The sequence below is a fragment of the Mycteria americana genome, chromosome 14 (assembly GCF_035582795.1).
Source record: "Mycteria americana isolate JAX WOST 10 ecotype Jacksonville Zoo and Gardens chromosome 14, USCA_MyAme_1.0, whole genome shotgun sequence".
NCBI lineage: Eukaryota > Metazoa > Chordata > Aves > Ciconiiformes > Ciconiidae > Mycteria > Mycteria americana.
In genome coordinates this window covers 3695375-3709573 of record NC_134378.1, presented here as the reverse complement: position 1 = coordinate 3709573, position 14199 = coordinate 3695375, and the positions used below count along the sequence as shown (strand labels likewise).

Below are 14199 nucleotides of genomic sequence, written 5' to 3'. Positions count from 1 at the left end.
CAAATCTCTCTCCCTGGTTGTAGCTTCTGTGCTGGAGTTTGTGAGGAATCAACAGGAATTTTGTTCCCAAGTACTAGTTAATTCTACGGAGCTGATTCTCGTAAACACTCTTGAAAATACAAACTGTAGATATGGTAAGAGCTGAGCTGGGTGCCCAGAGAGGGACTTTGCCGTAAAAATGCGGCAGCTGGTTGGGAAACGGCCATGCTCTTTCCTGGCTGTGGGCTCTGCGAGCATCGCTTGCCTGGCTGCGATCCGGGCGAGGAGGTTTCTGCTGAGGTTTTGGCAAGCTGAAGATGTGCTAGAGGGATGCAGCGTGGGAGAGGGGAGCCGTGCGGGTGCCCCAGGCAGATGTGAGGTGTGCGAGGACCCGTGTGTCCCTGATGGGTGGTGCAGCGCTGCCACGCTCACTGCCCGCTTCCTACATAGTTACGACCTGCCGGTGTCCGGAGCTGGAGATGTCTTTTTTTTTAAAACAAAACCATTTCCACTGGAATGTGCTTTTGTATTTCTTACACAAATAATCGCTTTTCTTTGCTGAAGCAACAAGGCAGTGACGCGTTGCAAAATGTCTTTTTCATGTTCTAGACGTATAATGGTCAGAATGAGAATAACGAAGACTATGAGATCCCTCCTATAACGCCTCCTAATCTTCCCGACCCTTCCCTCCTGCACTTGGTGGACCACGAAACTGGATATCACTCCCTGTGCCACAGCCTCCCTCCAAACAGCCTGATACCAGCATACCCCTACCAGAACATGGACCTGCCGGCCATCATGGTCTCCAACATGTTGAGTCAGGATGGGCATCTTCTCTCCAGCCAGCTACCCACGGTCAGTGGCTTTCCCCTCGTACTATCTTTTGTTAAAGCCGCTCTTTATGTCGTGTTATGAGTTCAACTGAACGTAGAAAGATGTTAACGATGAGATGTTTGCACCGGGGGTTGGGAAGAGCTGGTGATGCAGCCCTGCCTTGCTGCACTGCTGCCCGCCAAGGTCGGGGTGCGGTGGCAGACACTGCAGTCACCTGCACGGCCGTGCTCGTGGTGGCAATTTTATGTTTCCAGTTGTGTGTCTTCCTGAGCCTTACTAACTGCTCGACAGCAGGGGGGACGGGTTTTTTCCGCTGGGTACGTAAGATCCTCACTGAACCAAGCAAAGTGCATGTGCTCCAACCCCGTGTGACGGTGACCAGCCAAAGCCCCTAGTTCATAGCCCCTACGCCCTGCATCCTTGCTCCTGCTGGGAACAGCCCCCAGCCCGTCAACCCTGCGTCCTGCTGCCAGGGCGGCCCCAGTGGCATCAGCAGGAGGAGCAGGGATGCTCCGTGAAGGGAGAGCTGTCCTATTGATTTCAAGGGGAACCAGATCCCTCTTGCCCTTGCAAACTCAAATTGCCTCTCGGCTCACGCCGTGGCAAGGGGATACCTTGCGAAGTTTCAAATGACTCTTCTGTAGGGATAAATAAAGCAGGGATAATGAAGTAAGTGCAGCTCTGGGAAGAAACTTCAGGGCTAATTAGACCTTAGGATGCTCTGTATCAGCAGCACTGAGGAAAGGTTGTGACTTGATTTCGACAGTGGTATTGAATTAATACTGTTGCTGTTTAATAATACTTTCCTCTTTAGCAGATTTAGCCCTATGGTTAGTTTTCTACATTGTTTCTCTCTAAGATCATTGATTTTCATGGATGCCGTTGGAAGGCATCAATATCAAACAGAGTTAATTTTACTTAAATAGCATGCCTGCGAGTTTGCCACTGCGCTAGCTGGAGCACATTTGGTGTTGATTGCTTGAATAGATAACAGTCTGAAAGGTAGTGATATTTAAATATTTAAATGGGATATTATCTCTGAATCTAGGAAAATCCCAAGGCTTTTGAAAGTCTTGATGTGTCTCCAAGTTTCATTTTTAGTGTGTTTAAGAAAAATATCATGTTCTGCCCATCAATATTGAACACAGGCATATTTCTATGAAATTTCTATTAAATTAAATATTACTTAGGCCTCTGTGTTAGCTTTTAGGTTCTTAGGTGATTAAAACATTCATTTCTGAGACAAAAAGAGTCAGTTTCCGATGAAATATTTTTCCCTGGTTTAATTTAAAGCACAGCCCCTTTGCCTGACCCCTATTTTCATAACACGATAATTTTATCCTGTGTTGATTGTCTCATTTTTGAGAGGTGATATTGCACTTATAAATCACTTTCTAAAATACCTAAAGAAACAAGAATAGTGGGATTTATTAAGCAGCTTCTGTACGTCTGAAATAATTTATTTTGGAGTAGTCCTTGGGAAATGTTCTCTTTCTTACTTTATGGTACTGTTTTACAAATGCAGCATCGTGACAATAAATCAGGACTGAGCCAGAGAAGATAAGAAAGGGACTTAGTGGGCTGTAAACGTAGAATAGAGAGATTAAGATTTGTTTGCCCCTTACCACAAAAATAAAAAAGCCAGTGAACCCAGAATTTTCCAGCCGATAGTGAAGTGAAACTGTTTAGTTTTGAGCGGAAACCCTTGGAGCTATAATACATCTTCAGAGGTCCCAGCAGCAAAGGAAGTAGACCGGGGAGTGAACTGTGTTGCAATTGCAGGTCAAAATTAAATCCTGCCGTAGCCTGTTGTCAAAGCCTTTTTTCCATGCCATCAGATTTCTCCTACTGAAAGGCAACACCTTCTAGCCCCCTTTTTTTTCGGATGCCCTAATGGAGTCTCCCCTGACTCCAGCAGCAGCCCACGATGGCAGCGTTCGTCGCATAGCACACATGTGACTCCTGTTAGCATTACTGGGAGCAGCGCATGCACGTGAGAACACAATAAAATCCTGGAGACAGAGCAGATTTTTAAACTCACACGGTTACTACCTCCTGCCCACGTGCCCATCGAGCCGTAGCCCGCTCGGTGGTGGCCCCGTGAAGCCAGCCGTGCTTCGGGCATCGCTGCGGGACGGTGCAGGGCACGCAATGTGCTACAGCCCTGCCCCAACGTCAGCCACCTTCGGGTGGGTGTTTGCAGCAGGAAGCCTCCAGATCAAGAAAGGGGCTTGTTTGCTAACGCTTCCAAAAAGAGGGGATTTATTGCCGCACAGGTAGCGGTGGGAAGCCAGTCTGGGAGCAAGCCTCGCCTGAGCGCTGCAGAGGAGGCAGGCAGAGGATTTGTCTTTGTTGCAGGACCGACGTTGCTCATGCAAATGCTGGTGCCAGGAGCCTCTCTCCTTGCTGCTGCTCTTTGCTGTAGTTCGTACTGGTTTTTGCATGCTCAGCTATTTCCTGCCTTGGCTGCCATGTCTTTTGGTTTGAATACAGTGACAAATGACAAACAATTCAAGGTAAAATGTTTAGACGCTGGTTAGACTTTTCCTCTAAAAAAGTAGCTTGAGCCTTGGGATTTTTTCAAGGCATCCTCGTGAAAAAATCTTGAGCTGCTGAAAATACGTGAGCCATGACTCACTGAGAGCTATGGGATTGCTATTTTCCTCTACAGCTCAGAAGTGAACGAGGAAAATACAGGTGCAGGTTGCTGTCCCCTTTGGTGTGTCTCTTGTCCTGGGATGTCCTAACATTATCCTTAGATGGAATTACACCTCCCTGTGCCTCTGCAAGGCAGGAGGCTGCTGCCCCTATTCTGCAGGTGAATACCGAGTCAGAGCGGGTTTAAATCAGCGCAGAAATTCCCATGGCAGGATGAGAGCTGGAGAATGAAGGTGGATTTGCTGTGTGCCAGACCCTGCTCCTGGCTCCAGCCCCTCCCTGGGGTGTCAGGAGCTGGAGCCCCTCGTTCGAGCAAAGGAGCTGTACCCTGATGGGGAAAAACCAAAGCCACTGTCACCTCTACTTTTCCTTGTCCCTTCAGCATCGTCATCCAGAGCACGCTCCACGCCACTGGCCTCCGCACACTTCGCTCTGCCCCATGGACCACGTCTACATTTACATAACATGGTTCTTCACTGCTGTTTCTGTCACTTTATTTCCTTATTATTATTTTTTTTTTCCCATCAGTTTTTAGAAGTCAAGGGAGTTTTCAAACACTGAAGGTGGGGTGCAGGCAGCTGGAGAGAAGAGAAGCAGGGATGGGTGGGCAAGAGTAGGCAAAGAGATGGCAGAAGATGTGACGTTAGGAAGACCGATGGAGCGGGGTGCAGGGAGGCTGGGGAGGAGGCAGGGCTGGCTCGTTTGGGGAAGGCATGTTATTTTTTGTGTTGGTGACAAGAAACAAACAGAAAATTCTTAATACAGTGGATTTTTTTTTCTACTGTCCTCTCTTTTGCTATGGGAAAAGAGGAAGGAAAGAGGAGGGAAAGAGGAGGAATGGCAGGAGGGAAAGAAAATAGGAGAGATGTGATTTTCATTGAGAAACGGGAATATTTAGGAAAAAATAAAGAGGAAAAAAGTGTTTTCCTTGGAAAGAGAATGACTTTGCCCGCTGTGAACATCCCAGCAGCGTTACGGTGTGGACAAGCGGCTGCTGAGCCCTCCGGGGGCCCGCAGGAAGACCTGCTGGGCTGGGGCCGCACCAGGGCTGGGACGCGGGGGCTGCGGGGACGTGGGGCAAAGCAGGGGAGGGGGCAGAGAAACGCCACGAATCGGCGGCGATCGCCAGCGAGGCGGGGTGCCCGCTGGGTTAAGGAGCTGCTGTGAATAAATGAGATTTCAGAAGGGATTTGGCAGAACATATTTGACAGAAACAAAGGGCGGTCAAGGTCAGAGCCCAAGAATCTCCAATACAGCGCAAACGTATTTCCATAAATATTAGATAGGGGCTGAGCGGGCGGGGGGTATCCCTGCTTATCAGGTGGGACAGTGCCCGGTACCTGGGTGCTGCGCGGGGCTGGGGGGAGCCGGGAGCCCCCAGGCAGGGGGACAGCACTGCCCGGAGCCCGCCACCCCCGCTCGGAAACCCCGGAACTTTGTGTTCCTCCGAGCCCAGTTGAAGGACGTTGACGTGTTGGGGCATGCTGAAAATCAGCCTGTTTTCCTGTGGCACGTGTTGTGGGGCTACAGCCGCCCTGCTCCTTTCCTGCCCTGCCGTGTCCAGGTGAAATTAGGGCAGAGCCGTGTCTTTTTGCGTGGGGAAGCGTCGTTTTGGACATGTGGCAGCTGTTATGAGCAAACATTGGCTTTATAGCAGGTACGTAGAGTTTGATCGGAGAGACTGGCCACTATCCCCGTGTCTGTATCTTCCCGGTGCTTCTCGTGGTGAGAGATCTTTGAGACTATTTTAAAGGCATTAACATTTCCTTCAGCCCAGTGGGATAACTTTTTTCTGCTCGCAGCAAGCTGCAGCATCGGCTCAAGTGAAAAAAGGCTGCAGCCACAGCTTGGAAGTTATTTGTTTCAGTTTGTTGAGTGAAAAGGGATTATTTGAAAAATATTAAAAATCTCCAGTGACGAAAAGCACATTCATGGTGGGAAAACGGCAAATTTCCAGTTACCTGTGGAACCTGTTTATGTAGAGGGGAGAGAGTAAAGGGTAAGTGGGGGCTGAATTGTAGTACCAAGGATGAGTGCAGCCCTGAAATTCCTGAAGAGTTGGTTGTTTGACTTTGCAATCTGAATCGCGTTTCCCAACCCTATGGGGCTGTGCTGTGGAACAGAAAGGAAAACAGTAAAACAGCTCAGCAGTAACCCACCTGCCCGTCTCCCATGGGGGAAATGGAAAGGAAAAGTAGCCCTTTCCCGGAGCTGGCGTGTGCATGCCCGGGCTGTGGGGATGGCATAGGGCTCCAAGGAGAAGCACCCTCTCTGGTGCCCAGCAGAAGACCTCGAGCGAGGTCTTGAGACCAGGAGGACCTCGAGGTCTTCCTGCAGGCAGGTGGCAGGACCAGCCCCCCGGCCAGCTCTCGTAGCTCCACAGGTCTCTCCCAGCTCCCATCCTTCCCAAGACCGCTGCTCCCTGTCAAACACAGCAGCGTTTCTTATTTCCAGCCGGAGCCGGAGGCAGCGGGAATCGCAGCGGTTTCCCCTGGAGACCCCAGGGTGCAGCCCTAGGCAGGCGGTCAGGGCGCTGGGCGGGAGGCAACGCGGTGGGATGTGGCTGTACAGAGCCGGCGAGTGTTAAAAGTTTTCCAATAGAGGATATAAGAAAGAAACCCATTAGATGTTGACACAAAAGCCAAGCAAGAATGCCAGTCTTTTATCTAAGTCGTTGGAAATACATGATCCCAGTAGGCAATACAACTTACATGTTGTTGGTAAATACAGCCAATACATAAATATTTCAATAATTTTAAATCACTGACTGTTAAAGTAAGTTATTTAAAGTAAGCTATATGCCAATGCAACGTACATGCAGCAGTGCCCTTTAGAGCAAGTTCATGCTCCTTGGAAGAGCCGTAATAAATAAAGGAGCAAGCAAGAGCGGCGGTGGGGCGACGCTCAGCCAGCTCCCTCAAACCCCAGGCTGGCAGCGCGTCACCGGTAGCAAAAACTTAGCAGAGTCCCCCGTGTTTCAGTCCTGGCTAAGTTTGCACTGGTAATTTTGTGTTGTGTGCTTTCGGTTTTGACTAATTTGTCTTTCTGCTTATTAATGGTTCGGTATTTAAAAACTAAACTCCCGAACATGAGCCCTTGATGGAAAATAGTAATAATACAACCATACATGAAGGGTTCTTTGTATTAAGCAGAGCCCTGTTTGCAATTCCCTGCTAGTGTTTTTCTCAGAGGCAATAAATGAAAGAAATATGTCTTTTTAAATTTTATAAAACTCAGAAAAATGGTTTTAAACAGCTTTTCTTCACCTCCTATAATTATTTATTTTCAAACAGTCCTTCAGGGTAATGTTCCGTTTTCTTATTTCACACTCCTTTTTCTCATAAATGAACCATCACTTCAATAAATCATTATGAAAACAGAGACTAACACAAACCCTGAAAGGTTGAAAGATTTATGTAACACATTTATGTTTTCCATTTTCTCATTCTGGTACTCCACTGCTAAAGCTAAGCTAATAAAAGCTGCTATTAATATTTCTTGTTGCCTAGCAACCGCAGAGAGGGAGTAATAGCTTTAGCTAGAAAAATAGATGACCGATAAGGAAAAATTCAATTCTTTTATTATCTCAAGGGAAAATGGGCTTTTACTGGAACATTATGATGTACGAGTGTGAAGTTGAATACAAAGGATATTTTTTCAGTTGTTTTTCTATTTTTAATGAACGTTATTTTACCTTCACAAACTCGTTTAAGGCATTTGCCCCACCTACTTGCGAGCTTGATTTAGCAACACCCACACATGCTTCTGGCTTTAAGTATCTGTTGGCATTTTCATTTGAAAGCCCCCTTCCCTCCACGCCTCCCCCTGAGCTTTATCGCTTGGTCATAAAATTTCACTCCAGGTCGGAACCTGGAAGACAAGATTCCCAATCAAAGAGTAAATTGTTCTTGTATGTATTTAAAAACAGGCTTTCTCAGAGGAAGGGGCACGTACTGATAGTTACTTTCTGAAGTTTTAGCCGTCGTGGCTGAGCTCTCTGTGTCGGAGGAGAGCAGGAATGCTGCTGCTCCTGCCCGTGCTCTCAGAGCAACGGCTGCACGCTGGAGGTGCAGGTGCAGAAGTGCGAGTCCCTGTGGGAATACGGGTCCTCTTCTGCTGTGGGAGAGGTCCTCCCTGGGCTTCCCGGTCATCCTGAACACCAGTACAAGCTCCCTGCAGAGCAGCAGACCTTCTTTTCACGTAGCTGATGCAGATGCTTCTGAGTGGTCTCTGCCAAGTGCTGCTGGGAGAGAATCGGGGTGATGGGAGGCACAGTCAGGTCCCGACTCCGCGAGTGCTCAGGCAGCAGCAGAGCTCACGAGGACTGGGCTGTGCACGAGAAGAGGGAACCTGCGGGACCGAGCTCCTACCAGTGCACTTGCCTGGTTGGTGCTTGGGTTCACCCATGGGTATCCCATTTCTGAGATAGGAGAAAGTAAGGTGTCATGATACGCTTTTCACACAAGTGAACTGTTGGGATAGCTGAGAAGCAAAGCAGATGTGGGTTTTGCTCGGTAATGCAAGATTTAGTCCCCAAACAAGGGAAAGGAAGAAGGCAAGGTGTCACCTTGGCCTGCAGGGTCTCGAAGAGGGTGACCTTCGCCTTCCAGGGTGGGGATCTTACATGGGAACCTGCCTTTTTTCGTGAAAACCTCTCAGAGCCTCCTCCCCACAGGAGAACTGCTCCTTGGCAGCTCAGCTGGGCACGAGGGGAGGAGGCTGGGACTCCAGTGACCCCCAGCACGGTGACACCCCAGCCTTCCCCCAGAGCAGCTTCTCCAGAGGCAGATGCAGTCCCAGCTCCCCTTTCGCACGGGTCCATCCCCTGTGGCTCTGGTCAGCCCACAACAGAGCAACAGCACGTGACAAATTAATTTACTTTGCAATAAGCCAAGTTGCTTTTTCCAGTAGTTTAAAATCCTATTTTTGTCTCACGCTGTGAAGTCCCCTTGCTTCAGCATGCCCCTGCCGCGTCTGGCCGGCGCTGCGCGTGGAGGAGGGCCAGGGAGGGGGAGAGGAGATGGGGAGCTGGCACTGCCAGGGCGAGAGCACGTTGCACCTGCAGGGGAATGGCCAGTGGGTTTTGGAGAAGTGATTTTCCGAAAGGCGGGTAGGTCCCCAACCTGGAGAGGAGGACACTGCTCCTGTTCATGTCTTTGTGTGTCTCCTCCTTGGTGCTTTATAAAGTGCATTTTCCCTCTGCAGACAATCTCCTCCTAACACCCGGATCCTCAGAGAAAAGAGGCTTGATTGCAGCCTGCAGATTTTATGGATGGCTGAAGGGTCTGGCTGATGGTCAGCACCTCTCACGCCCAGTTTCCCTTTGGCGTATCTGTATGGAGCGGGCTCTGAGACCCGAGATACACGCAAAGTGCTTGGTCTTTCCTGGGAGGTAGCAAAGGTCTTCCTGAGCTTTGCAGGCTTCTGCCAGCCGGTGCCGGATTCTGGCCCGGGGGGATCCTGCCTCGACGTGACAAATTCCACCTGGCACCTCTCCAAGAATGAGTCGCATGGGATTACTGTGTCGTTTAGGAGGTCTCACCCTTAGGAGATTTTCCATTATATCCACCTATAAATGACTTTTGCTCTATATTATGGCATATTATTATTATTATTATTATTATTATTATTACAGTTACATGCTGTTACAATTGTAATGTCATGTATATCATACATACCTGGGCCAGAGCCACAGGTGCTTGACATGGTGCAAAACCTACAGGGAGGAGATACCTTGGAGAACTTACTACCTACAGAGGCAAGACAGAAAAATAACATACAGGTGCAAAGTAATAGCCAGAGGCGCACAGGAGATCTGCAGCCTGTAAAACACAGTGCTCTTGCACCCACACGCCCTGTTCATCGTGCCCCCGATCTAGATTTCTTCTTCCCCGTCCATCCTTCTTCGTGCTGCAGCCACTGCTACACGCTCACGTCCACCCTCTTCTTTCTGTCCCATAACAAGGGGATGTAGGAAAGCATTAAAACGTGCTCTTACCGACAGCACCACATTGTACGATGCTGGAAGGGTCTTGCACAGTGGGAGCCAACGTGTGTGTGAAACTCTGACTGTAGAAGTGTCTCTCTTGTCTGAGTTGCTTTTGGGTTTGTGCTGCAAACTGGGTCCTTATCTCCCCCTACTCATTGCTTGGCCAGAAAGACAGCAGGTCCCATCCCAACGTGGTGTAACTGCTGCTTCCAATTAAGAAGCGTCTCTGCGCCACGTGGTGATCCGGTTGTGCTGCACCTTTTAACTATTTCATAGAAATTCGTCCTCCTAATCTTTCCTTTCCTCTCCTTGCGTTGGTCACTATCTTTCTGATAAGCCGGTGGCTCTGGGGCAGTCCCACTAGTTAAAGAGTTGCCTTATCAGCCATAAAATAACCGTGCCGTAACCGCGTGGAGGGTGCACATGTTATCCCCGGAACATATGTCAAGTGAGATGGTCCCTCTTGTTTGCACTGTGCTGTGCGTTGCCTGCTGTTAAGCGTTTGCAAAACAATTTGGTTTGCTTTTATAGCAATTTAAAATATTAACAATTGCATTTAAGCAAACTTCTTTGGAACAATAATCAGCGCTATAAATACGCAGTTTGTGTAATACCAATGAGGAGGCTCCTTGTGAACAGCATCTACGTATTAGTAGTGTAATTAAAATATCAATTACGCTGTATCGACAGTTTGCCAAATAACTGGCTTTTGTGCACAGTAAACTTAATCACTCCAAAGTCTACTCACAAGGCCTGATGCAATCTTGATGCCAAACTAGTACAACATAAAAACAGCATTTGCTAAAGCACAGCTTCGATATTACTTTGCGTAATGGTGCTGCACTCCATAGCTGGTATCATGTTCTGAAAATTATCTTTTAATGTACAATTTGTATTGCTGAGAAATGTCACTTACTTTGCAGAACATCTCGCCGACATAAAACCTAAGATTTATTCCTGTCATTTTTTGTCTCCTATGCCATGTTGATAATAAGAAGTCTACTTTATGTGTGTAATGCTCATGTCAGTTTTGAAATTTGGGGTTTCATAAAAGACAGTAGTATAAATAAAACATGATATAAATTAAAAATATAGTGGAAAATAAAACCTGTGAATTACAGTAGCAGATAGGATGAATACGGCATGAAGGAGGTTTTCAGAACAACATCAAGTAACTGAAGTAAATATGTTCAAGGTATGGGATGGATCTTTTTTAAGAACTGATTCTCATCTTAAACTGTGTCTGTCTCTAGTGTGCAGACATGCCGATGGGTGCCTGCTACGTAGCCTACTTTTAACCCTTTAGATTTAGGTTGTGTGCTCCTGCGGGATGACTTTTTTTCCCCTTCTTAGCATTCAACCCCACTTCAACAGTTTTTCTGGATGAGGTTAAAAATGCGTTGGGTCGACATCAAAAAATCCAGCAAATGAGAATATAAAACCTCCACGTTTTGAAAATTGAACTAGAGATTTGGAAGAGAGTTTCTTTGGAGTCTGGGATGTGGCTTTGGGGAAAGAGTGGCCCAGCGTGGCCAGTTGCCCATCTCCTCACGGAGGATTTGCCACCTTGGCCCCAGGAGCTGGGGGATGGTGCCTGCATGGGCTTTCCCCAGCCGCTTGGGCTCTGGCGTACTTGTGGGACCATCTCTGCCACCTCCTTCCCTCCTATCACGATTTGTAAAGATGTAGGAAAGTATGTCAAGAGTTAGCATTAGAAAAGATAAAAAGGTTGAACAGTCAGCTAATAGTCAGAAAGTGTCGGAATTACCCTTGCCCATGCAAACTTATTAGGGGCATTGCAAAGCATCTTGTCTTTAATTGCAGCATGAGATAAGCCTTGTCAGACAGTCTTTGCTTAAAGGTTGGTGGTCTTTGGCGCAAAGGTTTTAGGTCCCGTTTGGACTTCGGAGACCCCAACCCCTTTGGGAACAGTAAGTAAAGTTAACACTGAAGTGTTTCCAGGGCCTCTCTGCTAACCAAGGCCTGGGCTTCACCAGCAACCGAGGCTATACGTATGTACCGGCCCTGCGAAAAGTTCACGTGAGAGCTGCAGTTTCTTACTTCTTCCTCTGCCTCTTACTGGATGTGCTCAACCCTCTTGCAGCTGATCAACCAGAATCTGCTTCCACCCTCCCCAAAATGCTGTCTTTGGGCCTTATTTTGTGCACGTGGGTCAACAGCGCCGGTTATCTGAGGACTTACTTTTGTTTGGGTCGTGCACGGCAAAGCAGAGGAATTTCCAGGCAGCACTAATCCCCAAAGCACGTGTCTCTGTGCCTTGTCCCGCGTCCTGTTCCTGCTCGCTGCCTGTCACTTCTGTCGGCGTCGGGGTGCAAAATGAAGCCGAGCTTTCATTGCCACCTCTCTGGAGGGACAGTAGTGGTCTCATGTGGGGAGGGTGGCTCTGCCAAAGAGACAGAGCTCCGTCCATCCCACTGGGTGCTTGTGCCATATATTCCCCTCGTTTGCTGTCCTTTCCGTCCCGTGCTACGCTCCCCTCTTTGCGATGGGTACTTTTTTCGATGGGAATGACAAAGACGTGTGGTGGGTGTGGGTCTGTGCCATGCGGAAGAGCCTCCGAAAGGCAAACGAAGGTTTTTAATTTGCATCATAACCTCTGCTGCACTCTCAAGTCCTCATGCTCCCACATGTGTTTACACCCCATATCGTAATGCAACATAAAGTCTGTTTTGAAGTGCATCAGGCAGCTGTAAATAGAATCATTTTTGCCAGTTTTAACCAGCAGCAACTTGGATGCAGGAAAAACTGTGTGCTGTCAGTTGTCCCACCAAATTAGCATGTCCGCGCCACTCTTTGCCATCCATCTTGCACATTTTGATCAATGTTGCAGCCCATCTTTAATTGCCCTTATCCCTTAGATCAATCATATTTATCTCTTAGCTGTCATTTGACTGCTCTTTGCATGTTACCAGGTTGCATCAACCTGCTCCAGCAATTACTCATCGCCCTGCATTTTCCTTGCTGACAAAGAGGGTCCGTGCAATTTGGAGGCTCATTTCCAGTCACCACACATGCTACGTTACATGGCTTGCTTTCAGTTGCCTTTCCAGAAGTTTCAAACTCAAACGGCCCTGCGGTGGCTGGTTTTGGAGGCAGAGTCGGTGCCGTCCCCACAGCTCGGCTGCTGCCAGTGCACGCCCGGGGCAGGAGAGCACAAAAAGGATGGAAATTTCCATGGCTTTTGTTTCGGCTGTAGAGGTTGCGATGACTATTCACTGCTGTAGGTGCGTGCACGTTGAGCAAGTCTTTTTTTATTATTTAAATGGGAGCCAGTTTTAGAGGCAAATAACAGAAAGTGCTTACAATAAAAATAATGGGCTGTAACAGGCTTTGTTATGCAATGAGGAAATCCAAGAGCTACATCAGCCACTCGGCTGATCACTCCGAGTGAAGGGAGAAATGGCTTCTAATTGGTAGGTAAGATTTCCTCAGCTGGTAAATATAAATGGTAATCCTAGCCCTTTCAGAGGAGTTTTCTCCTGCCTGTGGACTCGGTGGGGTTTGCTGTCAGTGTGAATGACGGTGGAGAGCAAGGAAGAACACAAACATGAATCTCGAGTCACATCTCCCTTTCTTCAACAAACACCCCAAATCTCGACCTGCTTTTTACCAGTGGGGTGGGTGTGGATCTGGATAGGTCCAGCTGCCAAATTCAGACCCCCCCCCCCCCCAGAAAACCAAAAGTGTTGAACCTCTGAAGCACACCCTGAAAAACACAGGTCCCGGCAGTCTTCCCTTCTGCCTCAGTGGTACGGGCTGAAATAGTTCAGATCCCCATAGCCCAGAAAAATCAAAGTTACCATTTAAATGAAGAATGCTACTTGAGTCCTGCCTCTGTGAAGAGATGTGGGATGCAGTGTCAAGAGAAATTATAATGATTGCTACAGATGCAGCTTGTCACAGAACGAGAAAAATGTTTCTGCATCTGATGCATGGCAGCGAGCCAGTTGGTAATGTTATATGTCCGAGTGTTTCACTTCGGCTCTGCTGGCTGGAAAGCATTCCTTAATGCTCTCTGTGGCTGTTATATTTGTCTCCCAGCTCTGCAGAATCCCATTAGGAGCCTTCCGTTTACACCATGGAAATTGTTTGGTCTCTCCGAACGGCTGTGCAAGGGAGGGAGAAGTGTATTGCTGCAATCCTTCAACATCCGTAGAAATTGCCAGCGTTATACTTCTCACTTATCTCTCTTGCAGTGGGCATTTCTCATTACGGATCGAGATGTCCCGTAACCTGCAGCAGGCAGCTGTTAAACACCACGGTGCTGTTAGAGGGAGCAGGATCTGCTCCTTCCCCTCCAGCCACCAGCAACGCAGCGCCCGGGGCAGGCACCCGGCAGAGAGGCACTGACGTTATTTTGTCTGAAGCCTGCTGCTTTTGTGTTGGGTATTGCTTTGGAGTTGGAGTCCAAAGGCAGATACGTAGCAGCCAACACGGGCGGCCCCATGCTGGGCATCGTGCCCCTGCCGCTCAGAGCTGCGTTGGCCGTGGTCCCCCGCTGACCGATACCCCTCCCGTCTGGTTTCTGCAGAAATCGGTAGCAGAGCAAGTGGAGATGACGGGGTGGCTGGCAAGTTGGGAAGAACGTGCCTTCTCTTTGCGGTGACAGAGGCAGAGGTGGATGAATTTGGGGCGATTAGAGGTGTTGCAGCAAGAAAAGGGAATAGCAAAGAGTGAGGTCAATCACAGAGTGGCTGTCCTGGCCCAGGCCATTTTCT

General features: G+C 48.4%; 1 protein-coding gene across 1 annotated transcript in view; it reads left to right on the top strand.

Moving 5' to 3' along the window:
• TOX2 (TOX high mobility group box family member 2) overlaps positions 1–14199 on the top strand; it is a 156470-nt gene that overhangs the window by 90911 nt on the left and 51360 nt on the right. The window contains exon 3 of the mRNA XM_075517433.1: positions 589–834. Coding sequence (XP_075373548.1) covers positions 589–834 — 246 coding nt within the window. The remainder of the gene's footprint in view (positions 1–588; positions 835–14199) is intronic.